Source organism: Astyanax mexicanus, chromosome 21, assembly GCF_023375975.1.
Source record: "Astyanax mexicanus isolate ESR-SI-001 chromosome 21, AstMex3_surface, whole genome shotgun sequence".
Taxonomy (NCBI): Eukaryota; Metazoa; Chordata; class Actinopteri; order Characiformes; family Acestrorhamphidae; genus Astyanax; species Astyanax mexicanus.
This window is the reverse complement of record NC_064428.1, coordinates 17,542,748-17,564,550: the sequence shown is the minus strand read 5'-3', so window position 1 is coordinate 17,564,550 and position 21,803 is coordinate 17,542,748. Positions and strand designations below refer to the sequence as shown.

At 37.3% G+C, this 21,803-nt stretch overlaps 1 protein-coding gene across 2 annotated transcripts in view; it reads right to left on the bottom strand.

Annotated features, from left to right (window-relative positions):
- The window catches only part of si:dkeyp-9d4.3 (caskin-1), an 89,045-nt gene that overhangs the window by 14,544 nt on the left and 52,698 nt on the right, over positions 1-21,803 (bottom strand). The window contains exons 4-11 of one of the 2 annotated variants that reach the window (XM_049469850.1): positions 20,677-20,822; positions 18,828-18,923; positions 18,600-18,721; positions 14,732-14,840; positions 13,521-13,629; positions 12,289-12,383; positions 9,408-9,522; positions 5,459-5,707 (exon numbers count right to left, since the gene is read on the bottom strand). In XM_049469850.1, coding sequence (XP_049325807.1) covers positions 5,459-5,707; positions 9,408-9,522; positions 12,289-12,383; positions 13,521-13,629; positions 14,732-14,840; positions 18,600-18,721; positions 18,828-18,923; positions 20,677-20,822 — 1,041 coding nt within the window. The remainder of the gene's footprint in view (positions 1-5,458; positions 5,708-9,407; positions 9,523-12,288; positions 12,384-13,520; positions 13,630-14,731; positions 14,841-18,599; positions 18,722-18,827; positions 18,924-20,676; positions 20,823-21,803) is intronic. The other variant, XM_049469851.1, reaches the window with a different exon arrangement.

The window sequence follows — 21,803 nt, the reverse complement described above, 5'->3', positions numbered from 1 at the left end:
GCAGTTATTTGTGAAACTTAAGGTTTAAAAGACAGACAGTCTGAATAAAATAAATAAAATAAAATAAACTAATTAAGTACCTATCAATTTTTAATATCAAAAACAGAAAAAGAACATTGTTCAAATACACATATACAGCTCTTAAAAAATTAAGAGACCACTTCCAAATGGTCAGGTTCTCGGATTGTACTATTTATAGATATATGCTTAAATACAATAAAACTTTCCCCTAAATTCCAAATAAAAATATTGTAATTTTTATGTATTTATGTGAAGAAAATAAGAAGACCTAATAGTCTTCATTTAGAGAAACAACAGTTGATTTTTAATCACAGCTTTGAAGCATCTTGGCATGCTCTCCACCAGTCTTTCACACTGCTTTTGGATGACCTTTGCCACTCCTGGTGCAAAAATGTAAGCAGTTCAGCTTTATTCTTTATCCTCTTGATTACATTCTAGAGATGTTCAATGTTCATTTGACTCATTTTACAAACATATACCTATAAATAATAAAATCAGAGAAACTGATCATTTTGAAGTGGTCTCTCAATTTTTCTGGAGCTTTGCTTTTCTTTAAAAAAAAAATATATATATATATATTACTTCTTTTACTTCATATACTTATGAAACAAAAAAGGAAGTTACATTCTATACTTCATAATACTGATGTGAATAAAAAAACATTATAGTATTCTATTTAAAAATAACTAAAATACAGTACAAATCTTCTAAAATAATGTACTACAATTACTAAATTAAAGCAGTCATTTTGAAGCTGCTGTACTTCAATACTGTAGGTATTATTCTGCCCTCGTCCTAAATATAGCCCTCAGCACTTGTTGGAAGCACACACTGGCCAACATAATGAGAAAGTAGGTTAGCGTGAGTTTATTATAGTTCTAATATCATATTGTCTTTAGTGTTCTGCTAGTGTTCCCTCTGCCTTCTTAAAAAAAATAGATTTTTTAATTAGTCACATTAATAAAATTAATGCCCCATTAAATTCCCCTCATGCATTCAGACATTTACACTTGAAATGACAAACTGGGGACCTGCCAATTGATTTGTAATATTCCCATTACATTTATACAAATCCGAATATAATTCTAAAACACTTTAAGATGAAATATATTAGAGCAGCAAAATATAGGTTGGGATCAAAATAAATGGTTAAATGATTCTACATTTGTTTTATTGCTGTTCAACTTTGAAAAAAAAAATAATTTGACATAAAAAAGTGCATACAGATTACAAATAATTACAGCATTAATTTAATAATGGACAAAGCCATACATAGCATTATTTTTAACCCATATAAACTTAATAAAATATGTAAAAAAAATAATAGAATAAACTTAATAAAATTATATACAGCAAAAGCATTTAGACAATATGACAAATGAAATTTATAAATACATTATATATATACTATTAAAATTCCGGATTCTAGGTTATTCCAAAATATTTCATGTATTAAAGAAAGTATGTAAAATGCCATCTGAGTAGATTACCATTTGTAAAGGTGCATTACTATTATACAAAAAATAGCAATAAATTATTGCATTATATTGTTCATCATTTATTTGCCTGTAAGATAAGTTATTACCATTTACATGAGTTCTTCTTATTTACACATATGTTTTCAACTAATGTCTAAATATTGATGTCATTTATTAATTAATGTTTAAATAATAAATTAGGCATTTTAAAATTTCTGCTGCACACTTTATTTAAATATTTACTGTGTAAGTTATTCTAAATACAACAAATAATAAACATTTACTTTGTATTTTTTGTTGTAAACAAAATAAATAAAGTATTGAAAGTATATTTTGTACAGTTCATCTGATTTACGTCTACCTTTTATAAGTTACTGTATTTTTCACACTATATGGCACACATTTAAAATATTTTAATTTTCCCAAAAATCTGTGCGTCTTATGTATGAATTTTTCCAGTCAGGTTGTAAGGAGCCCCTCAGCCCCTCTGCTGAAGTACAGCTTGAAGTTTCAGTGAATTTTCTTCAGCAGCCAGGCTGGAGCAGTATTAGCATTAGCTGCTAACCGCGCTAAGCGCTAGCGCTAACTGCGACTAGTGCTGCTGCTAACCGCTGACTACGCTAAAACATCTGGCTTACTGTAAATAAATGGAAGGGTGTATTCACCCAAATAAACAGTTTTCAGGAGAGAAATCTGTGGAGATTAACATCCAGGACTTGTTTGACTTTTTTTTTTTTTAAGAATTAAAAGTTACAGTTACAGTTACAGTTTTGTTTACTTGGGTGCCCCCCTCCCCCAGGTGCTAGACCTGCTAAATTAGAAGGGAAGCATGGCAACACCCTTGTTCCCTACTATTGTCACTTAACATGTGCCTTATAATACGGTGCACCTTATAGTAAGTAAAATACGGTGTATTTTATGGAGAATTATAAACATTTTAAATATAAGGAGTAAGGCCAGCTAAGCTCCTAATTTAAATCCCAGTTTCAAAGTCCGCAACAGAACTTAACCATACGCAATTAAAAGTAAGCACTTGGGTTTTCCTCAGACTGGAGAGAGAGAAAGCTGTTAGTGCTCTCTCTGAGAGTGAAATGTATGAAACAGCAGACACTTGATGTAAATGATGTATGACAGCATGGAGCGAGGCTTTAAAGTGAAGAAAGCCAAGCTGCTGTACAACTTAATGACTTCAACTTCATGTGTAATTAGTTTAGCATTAAGACGCTTTGTTGTAGCTCACAAAAGCATTCGTTCCTAATGAGATAAAGCCAATGAATATATTGCTAGTTGCCCATTATTTTAACACTAGTCTATTGTTCTGTTATTGACAGCAGGTCTTTTGGAAAGCTGTGCAGTGTAGGGCACTGATTTAGCTCATTTTAAGATCCAGACTGTACAGGATATAATACATCTCTTATCACATGCCAGTATTTACAAGCTTCATGATGCAACTTAAAATAACAAACATTTCAACATTTTCACAGTTGGTTCTATTGCAAGTTACGATTATTTGTTGAATTTACTTAGCAGACTTTTGCAATTAACCAATCAATCAGGAACAATATAAATAGCACAATACAGCTTATATAACAAGTGGTTGTCTCAAATTCAAAACAAAATACTACTTTTAATGGTCAGCAGCAAGTCAGCAGAAACAAGATTAAGCTTGTTCATATTAACTACGACACATAAAATACGATCCTTGGCCCCTTTATTAGAACACACTACTTTGTAGCTCCACCTTGCTGGTTCAGTTAGAGAGGTGTATTGTTCCTTCACCAATTAAAGTATGAACCAATGAGAAAGTATGAGGTGGGTGTTTCTAGGATGACAGTGAGTGTAAATAAACCAGTAATTACATGTGTCTTTAAGATTTTTTCATTATTTCTGCAGAATTATGATGTTAAATCATTCAGAGTGGGGTTAGTGTTAACTTGTTTTTGTTTTAGAGAAAAAAAAAGAACACTATTTATACTACTATAAACTCCCTAAATGATCCTATTCTCCCTATACCCCTTAGTTATATTCCTTAAACTAACCTAATACTCCATAAACCAGCCCATACTTCTTATACTTCGTAATCTATAGCTAATCTATAGCCATATACAACTCTTTAAACTACACTAGCCTAAGCTCCCTAAACTAGCAGACACTCACTATACCCCCTTATACTCCCTAAATGACCCTATGCTCTCTAGATAACTTACGTTGTCTACACTTCATATACTACTTTATACTCTTTAAACTACACTATACTCCATAAACTAGCATATACTTTCTAAACTACCTAATCTTTAAGTGACTTATACTCTTCCTACACCATCTTAAACTCCTTAAACTACCCTATACTACCCTTAAACTAGCCTACATTCGCTATACCCACTTTATACTCTTTAAACTACCCTACACCCCATAAACTAGCCTATACTCCCTATACTGCCGTATACTTCATATACTACCTAATGATCTATAGATAATGTATACACTCTATACACACTTTACCCCCTTGTACTCCTTAAACTACCCTACACTCCCTAAACTAGCCTATACTCACTATACTCACTTTATAATCTTAAAGTACCCTACACCCCATAAACTAGCCTATACTCCCTGTTCTATACTATACTTCATATACTACCAAGTGATCTATAGATAATGTACACACTCTATACTCCATATATCCCCTTATACTCCTTAAACCACCTTATACTCCCTAAACTAGCCTATACTGCCCTTAAACTAGCCTACACTCGCTATACCCACTTCATATTCCTTAAACTACCCTACACTCTATAAACTAGCCTATACTCCCTGTTCTATACTAGACTTCATATACTACCAAGTGATCTATAGATAATGTACACACTCTATACTTCATATATCCCCTTATACTCCTTAAACCACCTTATACTCCCTAAACTAGCCTATACTGCCCATAATCTAGCCTACACTCGCTATACCCACTTCATATTCCTTAAACTACCCTACACCACATAAACTAGCCTATACTGCCCATAAACTAGCCTACACTCGCTATACCCACTTTATATTCCTTAAACTATTATATATATATATTTCGTATACTACCTAATATTCTATAGATAGCATATACTGTCTATACTTGCTATACCCCTTATATTCCTTAAGCCACCCTATACTCCATAAACTAGCCTATATTTCCTGTACTATACTATACTTCATATACTACCTAATAATCTATAAAAAAGGTATACTGTCTATACTCACTATACCCCCTTATACTCCTTAAACCACCCTATACTCCCTAAACTAGCCTAAACTCCATAAACTAGCCTGAAAACCTTAAACTATCATACATTCACTCTACCCACTTTACACTCCTTAAACTACCCTAAAGAGAATCTAAAAAAATCCGGGTGGTTTCCTTCTACTCTCTAATTTAAACTCTCTATTCTACCTTTCCAGAAAACGTTAAATTTATTTGCGTTGATACAGCACTATGAGAACAGCTAGCATTTTGAGCAATGACCTTCTGTGGGCTACACTTCTTACTGACGGTCATTTTTTGGACAATATATAGAGTATAGGGTAGAAAATATAGGGTTCACAGAGTGAGTCAAATTCACACTGACCCTTCCTATTGATTCCTATTGACATTTAAGCTAAGACTACGTCCAAGTCCAAGACTAAGTTAGGAGTCCTGCCAAAACACTTTTACTAGTGTAGTGTGGTGGGTTTGTTCATATGTATCACCACTGTAAAGAATCAGTCAGTAAATCTACATCAAATCCCCTCCTAAACACTTACGTCTCAACAACAGAACAGTGCAGAAATCCTGAAAAAGTGCATTTCCACTTATGTTAGGATGGTAGTAAAGATGAAGTTATGATGTTAGGTCTTTGTGTGGGTGAATGTGTGGCTGCACAGGACTGTATTTTTGTGCACTTTTGTGTTTAGCATGTGTTCATGTGTGTTTGTACCTGTCTCTTTTTTCGGCTCCTCTGAGCGGGAGGAGGAGGAGGAGGGCGGTTCGAACGCAAATGAGCTGCAGGTGGGTGTGTTATACCCGAATGAGGTGAAGAGGGGCTGATGGGGAGAGATCAGGGTAGGAGGGGGCGGGGGAGTCAGGGGCAGAGAGAGAATGTGGGAGGAGTCACCGTTCACCATGGCAACTGAGCCAATTGCCGGCGGACGGATCTGTATCTTAAGATACTGTTGAGTAGAGGGTCCTGGGTACAACGGAACAAACAAAAACAACAACAACAACACCAAAAAAACACAAACAACAGCAACAGGAACAAGAACAACAAAAACAACAGGAAAGGAAACACAAAATAAAACATGTTCAAGCAAAAATAGCTAACTCTATGCACTTAACTTTATAGATACCAACAACTTATCAAATCAAAAGAAAAAAATAGCTTAGAAATTGAAAAAAAAAGCATGCAAAAAAATCAAAATACTGAATATACATTTATTTCCATGTATATTTAAGACTAAAACGACAAATTGTGAAAAAAAAACTGTCATGCATAGCATTCCAACATAAAACACTTACACTGTAGCTCAAGTTAAGCAAGACATTTACCTTATATAGTCATGCACGGAAAACAGGGAGAATGCATGGAAGTGTATATGCTTACATGGAAGGTGTGTATAAAAGTGTATGTGTACTGTACACTCATAAAAAAAATAGTTGCACCCAGAAGGAATCAACAGACGAGTAGTCGTGTCTCAGAATGGCAGCAAAGGTCCCACTTACAGTTGCAAGAAAACATATGTGAACCCTTTGGAATTACTTGGATTTGTGCATAAATTGGTTATTAAATGTGTTCTGATCTTCATCTAAGTCACAACAATAGACAAACACAGTCTGCTTAAATTAATACCACACAAAATATTATATGTATGTTTGCATGGTTTTATTGAACACAGCATGTTAACATTCACAGTGAGGAGGGGAAAAGTATGTGAACCTTTGGATTTAATAACTGGATGATCCTCCTTTGGCAGCAAAAACCTCAATCAAACGTTTCCTGTAGTTGCAGATCAGACCTGCACAACAGTCAGGAGGAATTTTGGATCATTCCTCTTCATTAAACTGTTTCAGTTCAGCTATAATATTCTTGTGATATCTGGTGTGAATCTCTCTCTTGAGGTCATGATGCCACAGCAGCTCAATTGGGTTGAGGTCAGGACTCTCCAGAAGGCGTATTTTCTTCTGTTGAAGCCGTTCGATTGTTGATTTACTTCTATGTTTTGGGTCGTTGTCCTGTTGCATAATCCATCCTCTGTTGAGCTTCAGTTGGTGGACAGATGGTCTTTGTAAACTTGGAAATTAATTTTCTGTTGATGAATCCGTCCAGGCCCTGAGGCAGCAAAGCAGCCCCAAACCATGATGCCCCTCCACCATGTTTCACAGTTGGGATGAGGTTTTGATGATGGGGTGCTGTGCCTTTTTTTCTCCACACATAGCGTTGTGTGTTCCTTCCAAACAACTCAACTTTGGTTCATCTGTCCACAGTATATTTAGCCAGTATTGCTGTGGCTCTTAAAACATGCAGCAATGTTTTTTTTTGGACAGCTGTGGCTTCCTCCATTCTTGTTTAATGTTTTCCTTATTGTAGATTTGTCAACAAAAATGTTATCATGTGCCAGAAATTTCTTTAAGTCTTCAGCTGACACTCTGGGATTCTCCCTCACCTCATTGATCATTCTTTTATAGGGAAGAGCATCTTTAACCAACACATTCAATCTCATCATATTGATTGAACTCCAGGTTGGCTGAATCCTGGCTGCAATTAGCTTTAAGAAAAGTCATTAGTCTAGGGGTTCACATACTTTTTCCACCCTGCACTGTGAATGTTAACATGTTGTGTTCAATAAAAGCATGCAAACATATAATTTGTTTGTGTGATATTAGTTTAAGCAGACTGTGTGACTATTTAAGTCTTTGCCAATGAGTAACTGAGTAGGTGTCTCCATACTTTTGCCCATATATAATGAGTTTGAGTGTGTATTTATCTATATACATGTACAGTACTGCAGTGCATGTATGTGGTATACATATATGTATTTTATTGTGTATTTGTTTCTGTTTATGTGTCTTAATGCATTTGTGGACGTCAATGATACAGAAAAGCAAGTGAAGGGGGGGAGCATGGAAATGATGACACAGTGGGATAGAGACCGACAAGCCAGTGGCAGATAGATGAGCCACAACTTCCCATCATATCTGCCCTCTTTTTTCACTCTTGTCTCTCCATCTCTCTCTCTCCTCCCGTCCTGCTGACTGCTCTAATTAAAATCACTGGACTCGCGGTGAATGTGTCGGACACTTGGAGCCAGTGAGTGAACACCCGTGCGCACATACACACACACACACACACACACACACACACACACACACACACGCACACACACGATAAAATGCTCTCTCACCGCTTCCCAGGCACAGACTCTCATTTTCACTATTGTAGCACAAGGCTTAAAGGTACAGACACTGTAGCATTTTTAAGTTCATTATCTGTCTGCTTCACCTGTGTTGTTATGGCTTATTATCACAGGAAGATAGAACAGATCTCATCAAGCTCATCAAACCAGAAAACACTTATAACAGAGGCCACTTGGCAGGTGAAAACACTCTGATTCTGAAATACAGGGTAATTGCTGGGGAATTATTTGGGTTCAACAACTGTGCAAATGGTCAGTAAACTGTGCCCAGCGCTTGGACCCAATAATTGCCACTCACAATGTGATTTAAAGCCTAGTGCTCAACTATCATAGTGTTCACAGCAGTGAAACTGTGTGATCACTGTGTGGAACTATTCAATGAACTACTGAAAAAAGAAATAGGAAGAGAAATAAGAAAATTATATTGCATAAAAAATATTGCTTTCTTTTGTTATTTAAAGTTCCATTGTCATTCAATTGTTTTTCCATTAATTTTATAATGGGTAGTTGTGGTCTCTAGTGAACAAATGCCACGTGAGCTGTTTTTTTGTGGGGAAAAAAGTGCCTTGGTGATTCAGTATAGAGGGGGAGAAACGATGGGATTTTGGCTTTTGCTCATGAATATTCATAACAGCACTGCTACAACAGGAAGATATTTTTTAAAGACATTTTTACACTAATAACACTAATCTTTACAATGTCATATATTACTTTACAACATGTGCAATGCCTTGCTAAGTGCAGTTTAACCACTGATCTAGTCTTAGAGTCTCTATAGAACGCAAAATCTACTGGAGATCCTATGTAAACCTTGTTACTTAGCCAGAGGTAAGTAGTCCAGGTCCAGATTTTTACTTTAAACTAGTGTCAACAGGACTGTTCTTATCATAGACACCGACCTATCTTAATTGTACTTTGCTGGTGGTGTTCCTCCATATACAAATTCTAACCATTTGTTCCTTACCTCTGAATTACTGGGCAAATATTATAACACTGATGTGTTATTTGCACAAATAACACAGGAACGAACTGCCATGTTGTTTCTAGCGCTGTTAGCTCCTATCTGACGAGAAAGTGCTGGTCCATGGCTTTAGCACTGCCCGTGGGCGGTCACGAACGAAGGTGGGCGAGGCCATGAATACTTACTCACGGGTTGATGTAAACACTGTGCTTTTCCTGATTAACTCATTTTTCTGAAACAATCACGTGTTTTTAGCTGCTGTTATGAATGAGTTTTGAACAGGTTTAAATACAAAAACCATAAAATACAGGTGTAGCAGATCAGGTTTCAACACACCGGCCTATGGTCACTGATCTATGCCTGGGAAACCAGATCACCCTCTCCTCCTCACTTATCACAGTATACACACAAAGCGCAGGTGTAGTACATGTACCATGTAGATGAGCTAGTGCAAAACTAGGACAACAGCGCATGTCACATGACCTGTGAGGTCATGCCATGACGCAATGGCACACCTGCCCTCTTGATGACCTCCACCATGTTGGAGGGGAAGTAGCCGACGCGGTCGTTCCCCGTCCGGTTGTCATGGATGCAGCCCTTCCACCGGCCGTCAGAGTGCTGCTCCAGGACCTGGTGATCAAACAGAAAGACGCTCAGGTAAATACAGCTCGGGTTTAGGCTGCCTGTGTGAAAACAAGCCCACTTTTAGGGAAGGTCAGTTCATTCAGCTGGTCCCTGTCTTTTTATATACAGTGGCGAGAAAAAGTATTTGCCACCTACAGATTTCCTTTGTTTTTGCTTTTTTTGTCGTACTGATACTTTTCTGATTATCGAACAATATTTAAAAACAGACAAAGATAACATGAGTAATTATAAAAAGCACTTTTTAAATGATAATTTTATTTATTAAAGAAAAAAATTGGATTGGATTGCATTTACATTTTTCCACAGTAGTGTTTTTTTTGGCAATTTGGCACTAATTCCTCTACATATTGCTAAGGCTACACCATTGTCATTTCAAAATATATTGATTAATTTTTTTTTTCCTTCACATTTCATTTGGTCCTTACCATTTCCCACCCTCTAGCTCATCTCTCTCTCTATTTATGCTTCCAGTGCTGGGAGGGTAAAATCTAGCACTTGGGTTTGACAGCGCTGTATCATTTTTAAACTAGGCCTTAGCCCACTTCTGACTGCACTATACTCTCACTGAGGACATAATTAGGAACACCTTCATATTATCCAATCGTGTGGCAGCAGCACACAGAATAAACTTATGCAGTAGTTTATTGGGGGGGGGGGGGGGGGTAGCTTCCTGCACGTATGGAAAAAAGAGTTTATACTATTACTACTACTACAACTAATAATAATAATAATAATAATAATAATAATAATAATAATAATGAAAAACATAAAAGTATCTTCTCTATAAATAATTATGTCCATTCATCATCATCTGATTAAAAGTGGTGCCTGATAACATAAAAACCCACAAAAAAGCGTGCAAAAACAAAGCGTGCAGCCCCAGTGACATTTACAATGCACAAAGGGGCATGTTCCAGACACGTTCCAGAAGCGCAGTTGTAAAATGTAGCCTAAAACTATTAATTCTAATCTTAGTAAAGATTTATTTAGACCTTTCAGCTAGCTAGCTCGCCGCTAACGTTTGTATGTTAGCTAGGCCGCCACTAAAGTTAGCTAGCTCTCCCCTAACCTTAGTTCTCTCCCTGGTAGTGTTAGCTATCTTGCCACTAAAGCTAGTGTTAGCTAACTCTCTGGTAAGGTCAATATGTTAGCTAGCTCTCCTCTAACCTTAGTTCTCTTCTCAGTAGCTTCGCTAACTCACTGGTAAGGTCAATATGTTAGCTAGCTTGCTGCTAACCTTAGTTCTCTCCTCTGTAATGTAGCTAGCTCTCCCCTAACCTTAGTTCTCTCCCTGGTAGTGTTAGCTATCTTGCCACTAAAGCTAGTGTTAGCTAACTCTCTGGTAAGGTCAATATGTTAGCTAGCTCTCCTCTAACCTTAGTTCTCTTCTCAGTAGCTTCGCTAACTCACTGGTAAGGTCAATATGTTAGCTAGCTTGCTGCTAACCTTAGTTCTCTCCTCTGTAATGTAGCTAGCTCTCTGTTAACCTTCGTTCTCTCCTCTGTAATGTAGCTAGCTCTCCGCTAACCTTAGTTATCTCCTCGGTAACGTAGTTAGCTCGCCACTGATGTTAGCTAGCTCTCCGCTAACCTTAGTTATCTCCTCGGTAATGTAGTTAGCTCGCCACTGATGTTAGCTAGCTCTCCGCTGACCTTAGTTCTCTCCTCGGTAACATAGCTAGCTCGCTGCTAAAGTTAGTATGCTAGCTAACTCCACACCGATGTTAGTTAGCTCTCCGCTAACATTAGTTCTTTCCCCAGATTAGGTGTTCATGGTGGACCACTGTGTTTTCCCTCCGGCATTAAACACACCATCTTAAAATGTAGTACCTACAGCAAATGTACAGTAAATTTAAGACATTTTAAGACTATATAAGTACCCACGGCGTGAACCATGTGTTAACTTGTGGTTTCTGAGGCTGGTAACTCTGATAAAGTTATCCTGTGCAACAGAGGTAACTCTTGCTCTTCCTTTTCTGTGGCAGTCCTGATGAGAGCCAGTTTCATCAAAGTTTCATAAGTTCTTAAAATCGGATTTCGGATTTTGAATTTTTTCGTTACTGTATACAAAATTTACCTCTTCATAACACATCTGATAGTGCAAGTCAAATCCAAATGTTTTCAATCTACAGCAAAAATAATGGAATCGGCCTCACTGTACCAATACTTTTGGAGGGGACTGTATGTACAATTACCCAGGGGGACAAAGATAGATTCTGTCATATTCTTAATGCTACATGTAAATAAATATAAGTTATACTAAGGGCATATAGTTGGGTATAATTTGCCTTTTCTTTAAATATTCAAGCTTTGAGCTTATGATTCAGTTAAATCCAAGAGTAAAGACAGTAAATCCAGCAGATGGAGCTGTAGCTCTGGGTCAATTTGACTCAAAAACCAGGTTGAAACACTGAGGACCGGACATGAGGCCATTTTCTGGGCATTTAAACATGGTCCTGTTCGTGTTGAAATTAAATTTGATGTCTACAAAGAGCGTAAATGAGCCAAATTTAATAAAGTATGCATTCATTTCTGAGCAAATTTAATTTTTGACCCATTTTAAAATATACAATCATTGTCATCTACATTCCACTAATATGAGAAAAGCTTTGGAAATTATTATGAATGGAAATTGAATAAAGAAGAAATGAATGGATTGTCTGTGTGGTGAAAGATGTTCAGCTTGTATTTTAGCTCAGCAGCGTTTTTCTTCCCCACTGGGCGAATGTTCCGTTACGCTCCGGGTATTTACCGTGATGATGTCACCCGCTTTGATGTTGAGGCTCGTCAGGTCATAGTTGTTGCAGTAATCCTTCAGCGCTCTCACTTGCATGGCAGCGGAAGCATCTGCGTTTACACAAACACACACACACACACAAACAAACAGCTATTTCAGGACAGTCAACAATAAAGCAAAGGTTATTCCATTTAATCTACTACTATTCACAGTCACAATCACTTAACATACTAATGCTTTTTTATACTTTATACAGTAATATTATTAAATATTAAATATTATTTTATATATTAAATTATAAAAAACAAAACGTAACAAAATAAATAAAAATATAAAACAAAATATAACAGCCTTATCCAGTGTCTATGCATTTTATACAGTTCAATCAATATTTAAGTCAGTATTTACAGAATACAGGAGTGCTGCTTGTATAGCTCTGTTCCAACTGTTTAAACAATTTAAACACCTTAATGAAATGTTTATCGATCCATATAACTATTTTTTTTTCTAGAACCCAAAATTTAAATACATGTTAAAAATGTAGCTGTTTCTGCTGTCATTTACAAGATTTTAAAGTGGCAAAATGCCATAATTTTCGGACATAAGCTTTAATCTAAGAATATTTATTTATCTGGCCATAATAAAAAAAAACATTAAGATGCTCACTTAATTTATCTGATTTAATTTTAAATTTGATATCAATATAGGGTCCTGTAATTTCTGAGGTAGAGGCTTCATGAGCATCAGTGAGTCTTTTCTTTCATTTTGGTCAGCAGTGGTTCTGTGGCCCTTTTGGTATAATTTCGGTTGGCCGGTCACTCCTGGGAAGGTTCACCAGTGTTTCATGTTTTCTCCATTTGTGAATATTGTCTCTCACTGTGGACCGCTGGAGTTCCAAAGCCTTAGAAATAACTTTGTTCTCTCTTTTTTCTTGAATTTATTCAATATATTGTGGCATAATGTGTTGCTTTTTGAGACCTTTTATCTGTATATATTTAACCCCTTAAAAGATGACAGCATACATTAAGATATTTCATGTTTTTCATTTAACCTGTCAGTGTATTATTGTAAGTCGCTTTGGACAAAAGCGTCTGCCAAATGTAATGTAATGTAATGTAATGTAATGTTACTAACATTATTGATGATCCGTGTTACATATTTAAGAAAAAAAAAAATCTCCAATATTTTCCTCTTTTTTTACTGTCGTTTAGGGGAAAATATTTGAATCTATTGCTTGCACTCCATACCTCTCAACATTTGTTTAATCTCTCGACTGGCTTGTGTTGTGGTGAACTGGTTAACGATGTCCAGTGCCGTCTGGCAGTAAGTGTTCCTCACGCTGGCACTAATGCCACTCTGCAGAATAAAGAAAAAAGAACAGACGTGCACATATATACACATGCACACAATTTACATACAGCTCAGTAAATACACATTTAACAACCAACACACATTCAAACCCTTAAACACACTACAGTACTGTATTTTCTGCACTATAAGGCGCACCAGACTATAAGGCGCATTTTGTGACACTAATAAGGAACAGGGGTGTTGCCATGTTTTCCTTCTAATGCAGCCAATGGTAGCTAACTGAGTTAAGTAAAGCTAAGCAAAAGTAAACAAAAAGTCAAATGAGCCTTGGATATTAATCTACACAGATTTCTTTCCTGAAAACCTTTTATTTGGGTGAGTAAAGCACTCAAATTTATTTACAGTAAGCTTAGATTTTCAGATTTTCACTAAGGCTGGGTGCAGCAGCATTAGCATTAGCGGCTACATGCTGTTAGCACTTGTAAATGCTGCCCGACAGGGCTACACTGAGGAACCCTGAGTGTTTCAAGGCAATAAGCCAGGGCGATATTAGCTAGCGGTTTGTCCCATGTAACTTGTTATAATGAAGTAAACATGCAGGCTCCAGTCCAATATACTCTCCTTTGAACAACGAAAGAGCTAGCGCTTATTGCGGTTAGCGGCTAATGCTTATGCTGCTCCAGCAAGGCTAGCCGTGGTTGGCAGCATGCTATAGGCTGATAATACCTATCTCTGAACATTGAAAGAGCTAGTGCTTAGCATGGTTAGTCGCTAATGCTAACGCTGCTCCAGCAGTGCTAGCCAGGGTTAGCAGCAGTCTACAGGCTGATAATACCCATCTCCAAACGGCGAAAGAGCTGGTGCTTAGTGTGGTTGGCAGCTAATGCTAATGCTGCTCCAGCAAGGCTAGCCGATTAGCGGCTAATGCTAACACTGCTGGAGAAATAAACTGAAACTCCTGTAAGAAGCTGTACTTTAGTGGAGTGGATTTACTGCTTCTTACAACCTGACTAGTGAAATTCATATATAAGGCAAACCGGATATTAAAGCAGTGACAATTTTTGGGAAAATTAAAGTATTTTGCATGTTAATACATACATATTGTGCCTATATAATGTGACAACCATCTCAGGTTATATATACTCACATCGAGAAGCAGCCGTACAGCATCGGTCTTTCCACAAAGGGCAGCTTCGTGCAGCGCTGTGCCTGACTTTGTCTGCCTGTTTATATCTATTCCAGCTTGGATCAATAACCTGTAACACACACATACATACAATATATTGCTTATATAAGTATTAACTCGTCTGCCTTTGCATGCATTTAAACTTGAGTAACATCCCTTTCTTAATACAATGGGTTAAATACTGTCTAATGGCATGCCTTTATATACAACCATTATACCTTAAGAGAATTCTATATTTCTGCATAAATATGCTCTAAAACATCCTCAGATCCTAAAAGTAGATAAAGAGAGCCCAGTTAAACAAACGAGACAAACATATTATACTGGGTCATTTATTTATTGAAGAAAATGATCCAATGTTCCATATTTGTGAGTGGCAAAAGTATGTGAACCTTTGCCTTCAGTATGTGGTGTGACCCCCCTTTGCAGCAAGAACTGTAACTAAACATTTCAGGTAGATGTTGATCAGTTCTGCATTCTGGCTTGTAAGAATTTTAGCCAACTCCTCCTCACAGAAGAACCTCAACTCTGGGATATTTGTGGGTTTCCTCACATGAACTGCTCAATTCAGGTCCTTCCATAACATTTGGAACCTTGGATTGAGGTCAGGACTTTGACTTGGCCATTCCAAAACATTTACTATATTCTTCTTGAATCATTCTTTGGTAGAACGACTTATGTGCTTAGGGTTGTTGTCTTGGTGCATGACCCACTTCATGCACCAAGGTTCAGTTCAAGGACAGATGTCCTGATGTTTTCCTTTAGATTTCTCTGATATAAATCAGAATGCATTGTTCCATAAAAGAAGGCAAGCCGTCTTGATCCAGATGCAGCAAAACAGGCCCAAACCATGATACTACCACCACCATGTTTCACAAAAGGGATGAGGTTCTTGTGCTGGAATGCATTATTTTCCTTTCTCCAAATATAATGCTTTTCATTTAAACAAAAAAGTTCCATTTTGGTCTTATCTGCCTTTCTCCTCACAACCCTGCCATGAACACCATTGTTGTACAGTGTTCTCTAATGAGTTAGCCTATGTGAACGAGTCTTCAGTTGCTTAGAAGCTACCCTAAGTTTCTCTGAGACTATTGAACGCCTTGCTCTTGGAGTGATCTTTGTTGGTCGACTACTGGGAAGAGTAACAATGATCTGGAATTTCTTTTATTTGTACACAATCGGTCTGAGATGTTTTAGAGACCTTTTTCTGATGAGCATCAACAACTCTTTTGGAAGTCCTCAGAAATCTCCTTAGTTTTGGCCATGAAACACTTCCACAAACATGTGTTGTGAAGAGCAAACACCTATTTTACAAACTGTCACAAATATGTAATATTGGATCATATAAATAAATAATCAAGTATAATATGTGTCTCATTTATTTAACCCAGATTCATTTTATCTACTTTTAGGACATTATTTATGCAGAAATATAGAACATTCTAAAGGGTTTACAAACGTTAAAGCCCCACAGTAAATATTTGGGTTCTGGGTTCTGAGTTTTTTTTACTTATATATGTTTTTATTGATTGACAGCACTGACATTTATATAATATGTAATACTACAATTAATCTGTAACAGTGGATCCATCACCAGCAGTTGTAACTTATAACTTATAAGATATGCAACATAATGTGAAACAGCTTATTTTATTTTGATGACACACACACATTTCACACACACGCACACACACACACACACACACACACATTTTACTCATACAAACTCACACACATACACTGGGCTGCCAGTAATGGCATGTAAGACTAATTAACAATATGCGTCATAACGCAGTGATGGCACTGTCCATCAAAACACAGAAATGAGGACACTCGCTGTGTGTACGAGAGTGTGTGTATGAGAGTGTATTTGTGTGTGTGTGTGTGTGCGTGTGAGAGTGTGTGTACGAGAGTGTGTGTGTGCATCAGACACGCTAATGAATAAATCCCCACGGCACCTATCGGAGTGCATCAGCAGCTTCGCACTTCACTATACTACATTTCCCATCTCCCCTGCTGCTCAGCTCTGCAGGACTACAGCTTCCTGTTTAAGCCCGTCTGACAAAGAAGGTGTTATTTATTAACTGACTTACCAAGAAGTCGTCTAGTCTATAATATTGCATAACAGACAGCATAACTGTAAGCAAGACGTTTTATTTCCATTCAATAAGCTACTTATACTAATATCATACAACAGTAAGTTCTGACCTCACAATCTGATTGGTTGAGAAGTGTTCTAACCGTGCTGATGTTTATGATAACAGCACAACCTTCTCTAAATCTGTATCACTCCGCGGACGCATTGCCAAGTAACGGCATGTACACACAGGACAGTTTTGAATCATCACCTTCAACAGCAGCATTAGCAGCATTAGCTTAGCACAGGCTAGCACCCAGCCAAGTAGCCTTAGCCATAACTAGGGTTGCCAACTTTTTGAAAATGAAACAAGGAACAGAGGGGGGTTGTGGAGGCTTTGGTCATTGCTGTGGTTCTGGTTGATCTGTTACTGCATAGGAATAAATGTGTAACATCATATCATTTTATATTTTTAGTTTTACTGTTAAAACACAACAGTTCATTCTGTAAGTATATGTTTATAGTAGTAAAGTTATTTTTCATTGGCAGCCAAGGAGTTTCTTTTAACAGTGCAAAACAGCACATATTTGGAATATAACCACATATTGTAAAATAATTAGTGCAAAAAAGGTAAAATGCAAATAAAATGTCCTCTACAACTAAACAACTAGACATTATTATGTATGTATTATATGTGAATTTATACAATTATCGTACTCTATGTATTATCCAAACTCAAAACCATGAAACATAACAGACTTCGCCGAATTAGCTGAAATTTTTATTTTATTTTATGGCGGAAGGAACAGTCTGTATTAAAGCATATTCTTTATCAATTTTTTTAGGGTCTTTTATTTTCTTTATTCATTTTGTAAAAATGTGCATATGTGCTGCTATTCTGTATTTTCCCATTGTATTGGAACTTTAATCCTGCATTGCAGGTCACTTTGATACAATTTACACCATAGCAACACCTCAGCAACCACCTATCACCCATATAGCAACAAGCACAGATTAAATAGCAACACCTTAGCAACCACCTAGCAACACCTTAACAACCACCTATCAACCACCACGGATATCATAGGAACCACCTAGCAACACCTAAGCAACCTCTTAGTAACACCATAGCAGCCACCACATAATAAATAGCAACACTTTAGCAACCACTTAGCAACACCTTAGCAACTGCCTAGCAACCACTTAGCAACACCATAGCAACCACCAAAGATACCTCAGCAACACCTAAGCAACCACCTAGCAAGCTCTCAGTAACACCATAGCAACCACCATAGATACCATGGCAACACCTTAGCAACCACCTAGCAACCGCTGAGCAACATCATATCAACCGCCACAGACACCATAGCAACACCTTAGCAACCATCTAGCAACCGCTTAGCAACCACTTAGCAACCACTTAGCAACACCATAGCAACCAGCCACAAAACAGCACTGCAATTACATGCCAGTTTCTGCCAGAACTGCAATCTAGTTCCATATGTTTTCTTCATAGTTTGGATGATAAAAAATACTGAATTTATGTGTACCAGCCCAGAATTTACACATTGAGGCATTATTTTTACTAATGCCATTTCTCCAAAGCAATTTTACGTCTTATGTTTTACGTCTCCTGAGACATTAAAGATCAACATTTGAGCAATATAAACTTTTCTCACAGAATGAGCACAGATAGCCATGCTTCAGGCCACTCTGCACACATCTGCACGTCATTTCACAATCCGCTCTTACTTGATGATGTCAATGTGTCCGTTCTTGGCGGCCAGATGGAGAGGGCTGATGCCATTGGGGTCAGAGGGCTTCGGCTCCAGCATGGCAGCACACATATTACTGCTCAGAAGCAACTGGACCACCTAAAACACACACACACACACACACACAGATGCACAGAGCAGACTGCTGTCAGCTATCATGACCTCAATAGCCAGTTTCACTGATGAAGTGTCTGGAATTACTGACCGAAACTCGTCCAAATTCACAGGCCAGGTCCAGAGGGGTCTTTCCTGCGTGATCTCGGATGCAGGGGTTGGACTGGTGCTGCAGCAGCATCTCGCTCTACAAGCAAAATTACAACAATAGATCGTAGAATTAACATTTTTGCATTCATGAGAGCTTTGGATTAGTAATGGATTGGCCAAAAATGAAATGTACAAATTTTCTCTCTTTTCCCAGAGCATTGGAGATCTAAAGGGCTCATGTAGCTAACCACTAATAGCAAATATAAGTCTCAAACTGTGCGCAGGTGTTAGGTACCGTATTTTTCGCACTATACGGCACATCTAATATCCTTTAATTTTCCTAAAAATTGTTAGTGTGCCTTTTAATCTGGTGCACCTTATGTATGAATTCTACCATTTAGGTTGTAAAGAGCAGTAAAGCCACTGGCACAGTATTAGCATTACCCCCTAACCGTGCTAAGTGCTAGCTCTTTCGCCATTCAGAGGTGAGTATTAGCGGCCTGTAGCCTACTGCTAACCATGGCTAGCACTGTTGGAGCAGCTTTAGCATTACCTGCTAACTTTTTTTTTGTCGTTCTGAGGTTGAGTTTGTCAGACTGGGCCCTATAGTGCACCCCCGAAACCCATTTTTCTAAAAGCCATAATGACTATAATGTTGTATTAAAATGTTAATGTTGATAAAGTTGGGATGCACTAAGCTCCCTGTTTCAGCTACAAATAGAGTTCTAGAAAAAATAAGAGAGCACTTCAAAATTAAGAGTTTCTTTGATTTTACCAAATTAAAAACATCTGGAATGTAATCAAGAGGAAGATGGATGATCACAAGCCATCAAACCAAACTGAACTTCTTGAATTTTTGCACCAGGAGTAAAGCAGCATAAAGTTATCCAAAAGCAGTGTGTAAGATGGTGGAGGAGAACATTCCAAGATACATGAAAACTGTGATTAAAAACTAGTGTTATTCCACCAAATATTGATTTCTGAACTCTTAAAACTTTATGAATATGAACTTTTGTTTTCTTTGCATTATTTGAGATCTGAAAGTTTTGCATCTTTTTTGTTATTTCAGCCATTTCTCATTTTCTGCAGATAAATGATCTAAATGGCAATATTTTTATTTGAAATTTAGGAGAAATGTTGTCCTTAGTTTATAGAATAAAACAACAGTAGGGTGTCAGAATGGTGTTTGTTTATACTTCTGTACATTCAACCAAAATCAGATTCACTCTATCTGGTTGGAGAGATTTATCTGGATAGGGTTTTTTTTATAAAACAATGAGAAGCCAGAATGAAAACAAGCTGAAATCAAATAGGAGTAACGAGGCTATTTTTAAAATGTAAGAAGCAGAAAGTTCAGATAATTGTATGGACATAGGTAGAAGTGGTAGGTAGAAGAGGTAGAAGTAAAAAGTCCTCTGAAAGTAATTACTCCAGTAAAGTATAGATAATCGATATTTCTACAGTTTCTAAAGTAGTGAAGAAGAAGTGTTTGTACTTCATTAACTGACACCTCTGTTATTGATCCACTTGATCGAGAATTGATCTGAACCACAGGCACAAAAGTCACCTTCCACCAAGCTAGATCTACATCAGTGATAACTAGGAACCAGGGGCAACAGTTCAAAGGCAGAGTGAAGTACATGGGAAGGGTTATTGATAATAGTAATGCGTGTTGTCCGTTGGATTCAGACAGTTCTACCAATCACGTCTCATCTGTTGGAGTGAAAATGGTGTGAATTAGCTTTCTGGCCTCTCCATCTCTTTAGCTCCAGTGTGTATTGACGCATTAGTCCTCACTGTGATACATTTAATCCCGGGTTCATCAGCGCTAATATGCTCTGTACACTCACCCCATCGTAATGGCCGTGTTGGGACGAGAGGTGCAGAGGAATCTGGCCTTCGTCTGATTGGCCGTTGACCGATGATCCAGCTTTTAGCAGCATTTTCATTGGCTCGCATTTTCCTTGCCAGGCAGCGTAGTGCAGCGGCCGCATCCCTGCACGAGAAAACAGGAGGAACAGTTACTACCGTTCAGTACAAAGTGATTTCCTCAAGTGATTTATCTTTCATGAGTAACTTTTTCACCCCACAGATCTGCTTAATCTTTTATCATTTTTGAGGAACTGAACTCGAGGAGCCCCTCGAACAGAATTCCTTACGCAACATTTTTACTACAAGTGATGTCACAGCACAGATGCTGGTTAGACATTTTGGAGTGTGTGTAAGTTTCTTCCCTGTCTAAGCCTGGCCTTTGCAATGCAGGAAAATAAAGTCATGTTTTGATTAATTAGCATGGTGGCCTCTATTTTTGGCCATTTCAGTAAAAATTGTGGAAATCTAAGCTTACTGTAAATAAACGTAAGAGCTTTCAGGAGAGAAATCTGTGTAGATTAAAGTCCAGAGCGTCCGTTTGACTTTAAAAGAAAATGTTTGTTTTTAAGAATTAAAGTTTTGTTCACTTTGGCGCTCCCCAGCGGCAAGACCTGCGCAATTTTATGAATCCCCTATTTTCGGCCACCTTACATTCAGCTTAAAATAGCCTACATTAACTGGAAAATATATATACCTACGTTTTTTTTTATATACCTAAGTTTTAATAATAACAACTCTTAACCTGATATTGGTGGATGATAATGGTGTAATAATGCGCATTTTTAAATCGCTGAGCTTATTTATTTTTGTGGACCGCGTCTTTGTCTGCGCCGCCTATTGGAGACATGCCATTTCTTTACTGTGCCTATGGGATCCAGTAACTCCCAGTGGTGTTAATTAAAGCTTTCCAAAATGGACCATTTCAATTTGGTCAAATATTTAACCCCTTTTCACATTGTTCTTAAAATTCCATTTTCCCATATTTTAAGAGTACCTCTTTTCAGCTTGGGATATTCAGCTTGATACTTCTAGCCCAAAAATGGAGCTATTTGTTTTTACTATTGTATAATTCAATTAACATCTTATTGATAATATATTTAGATAA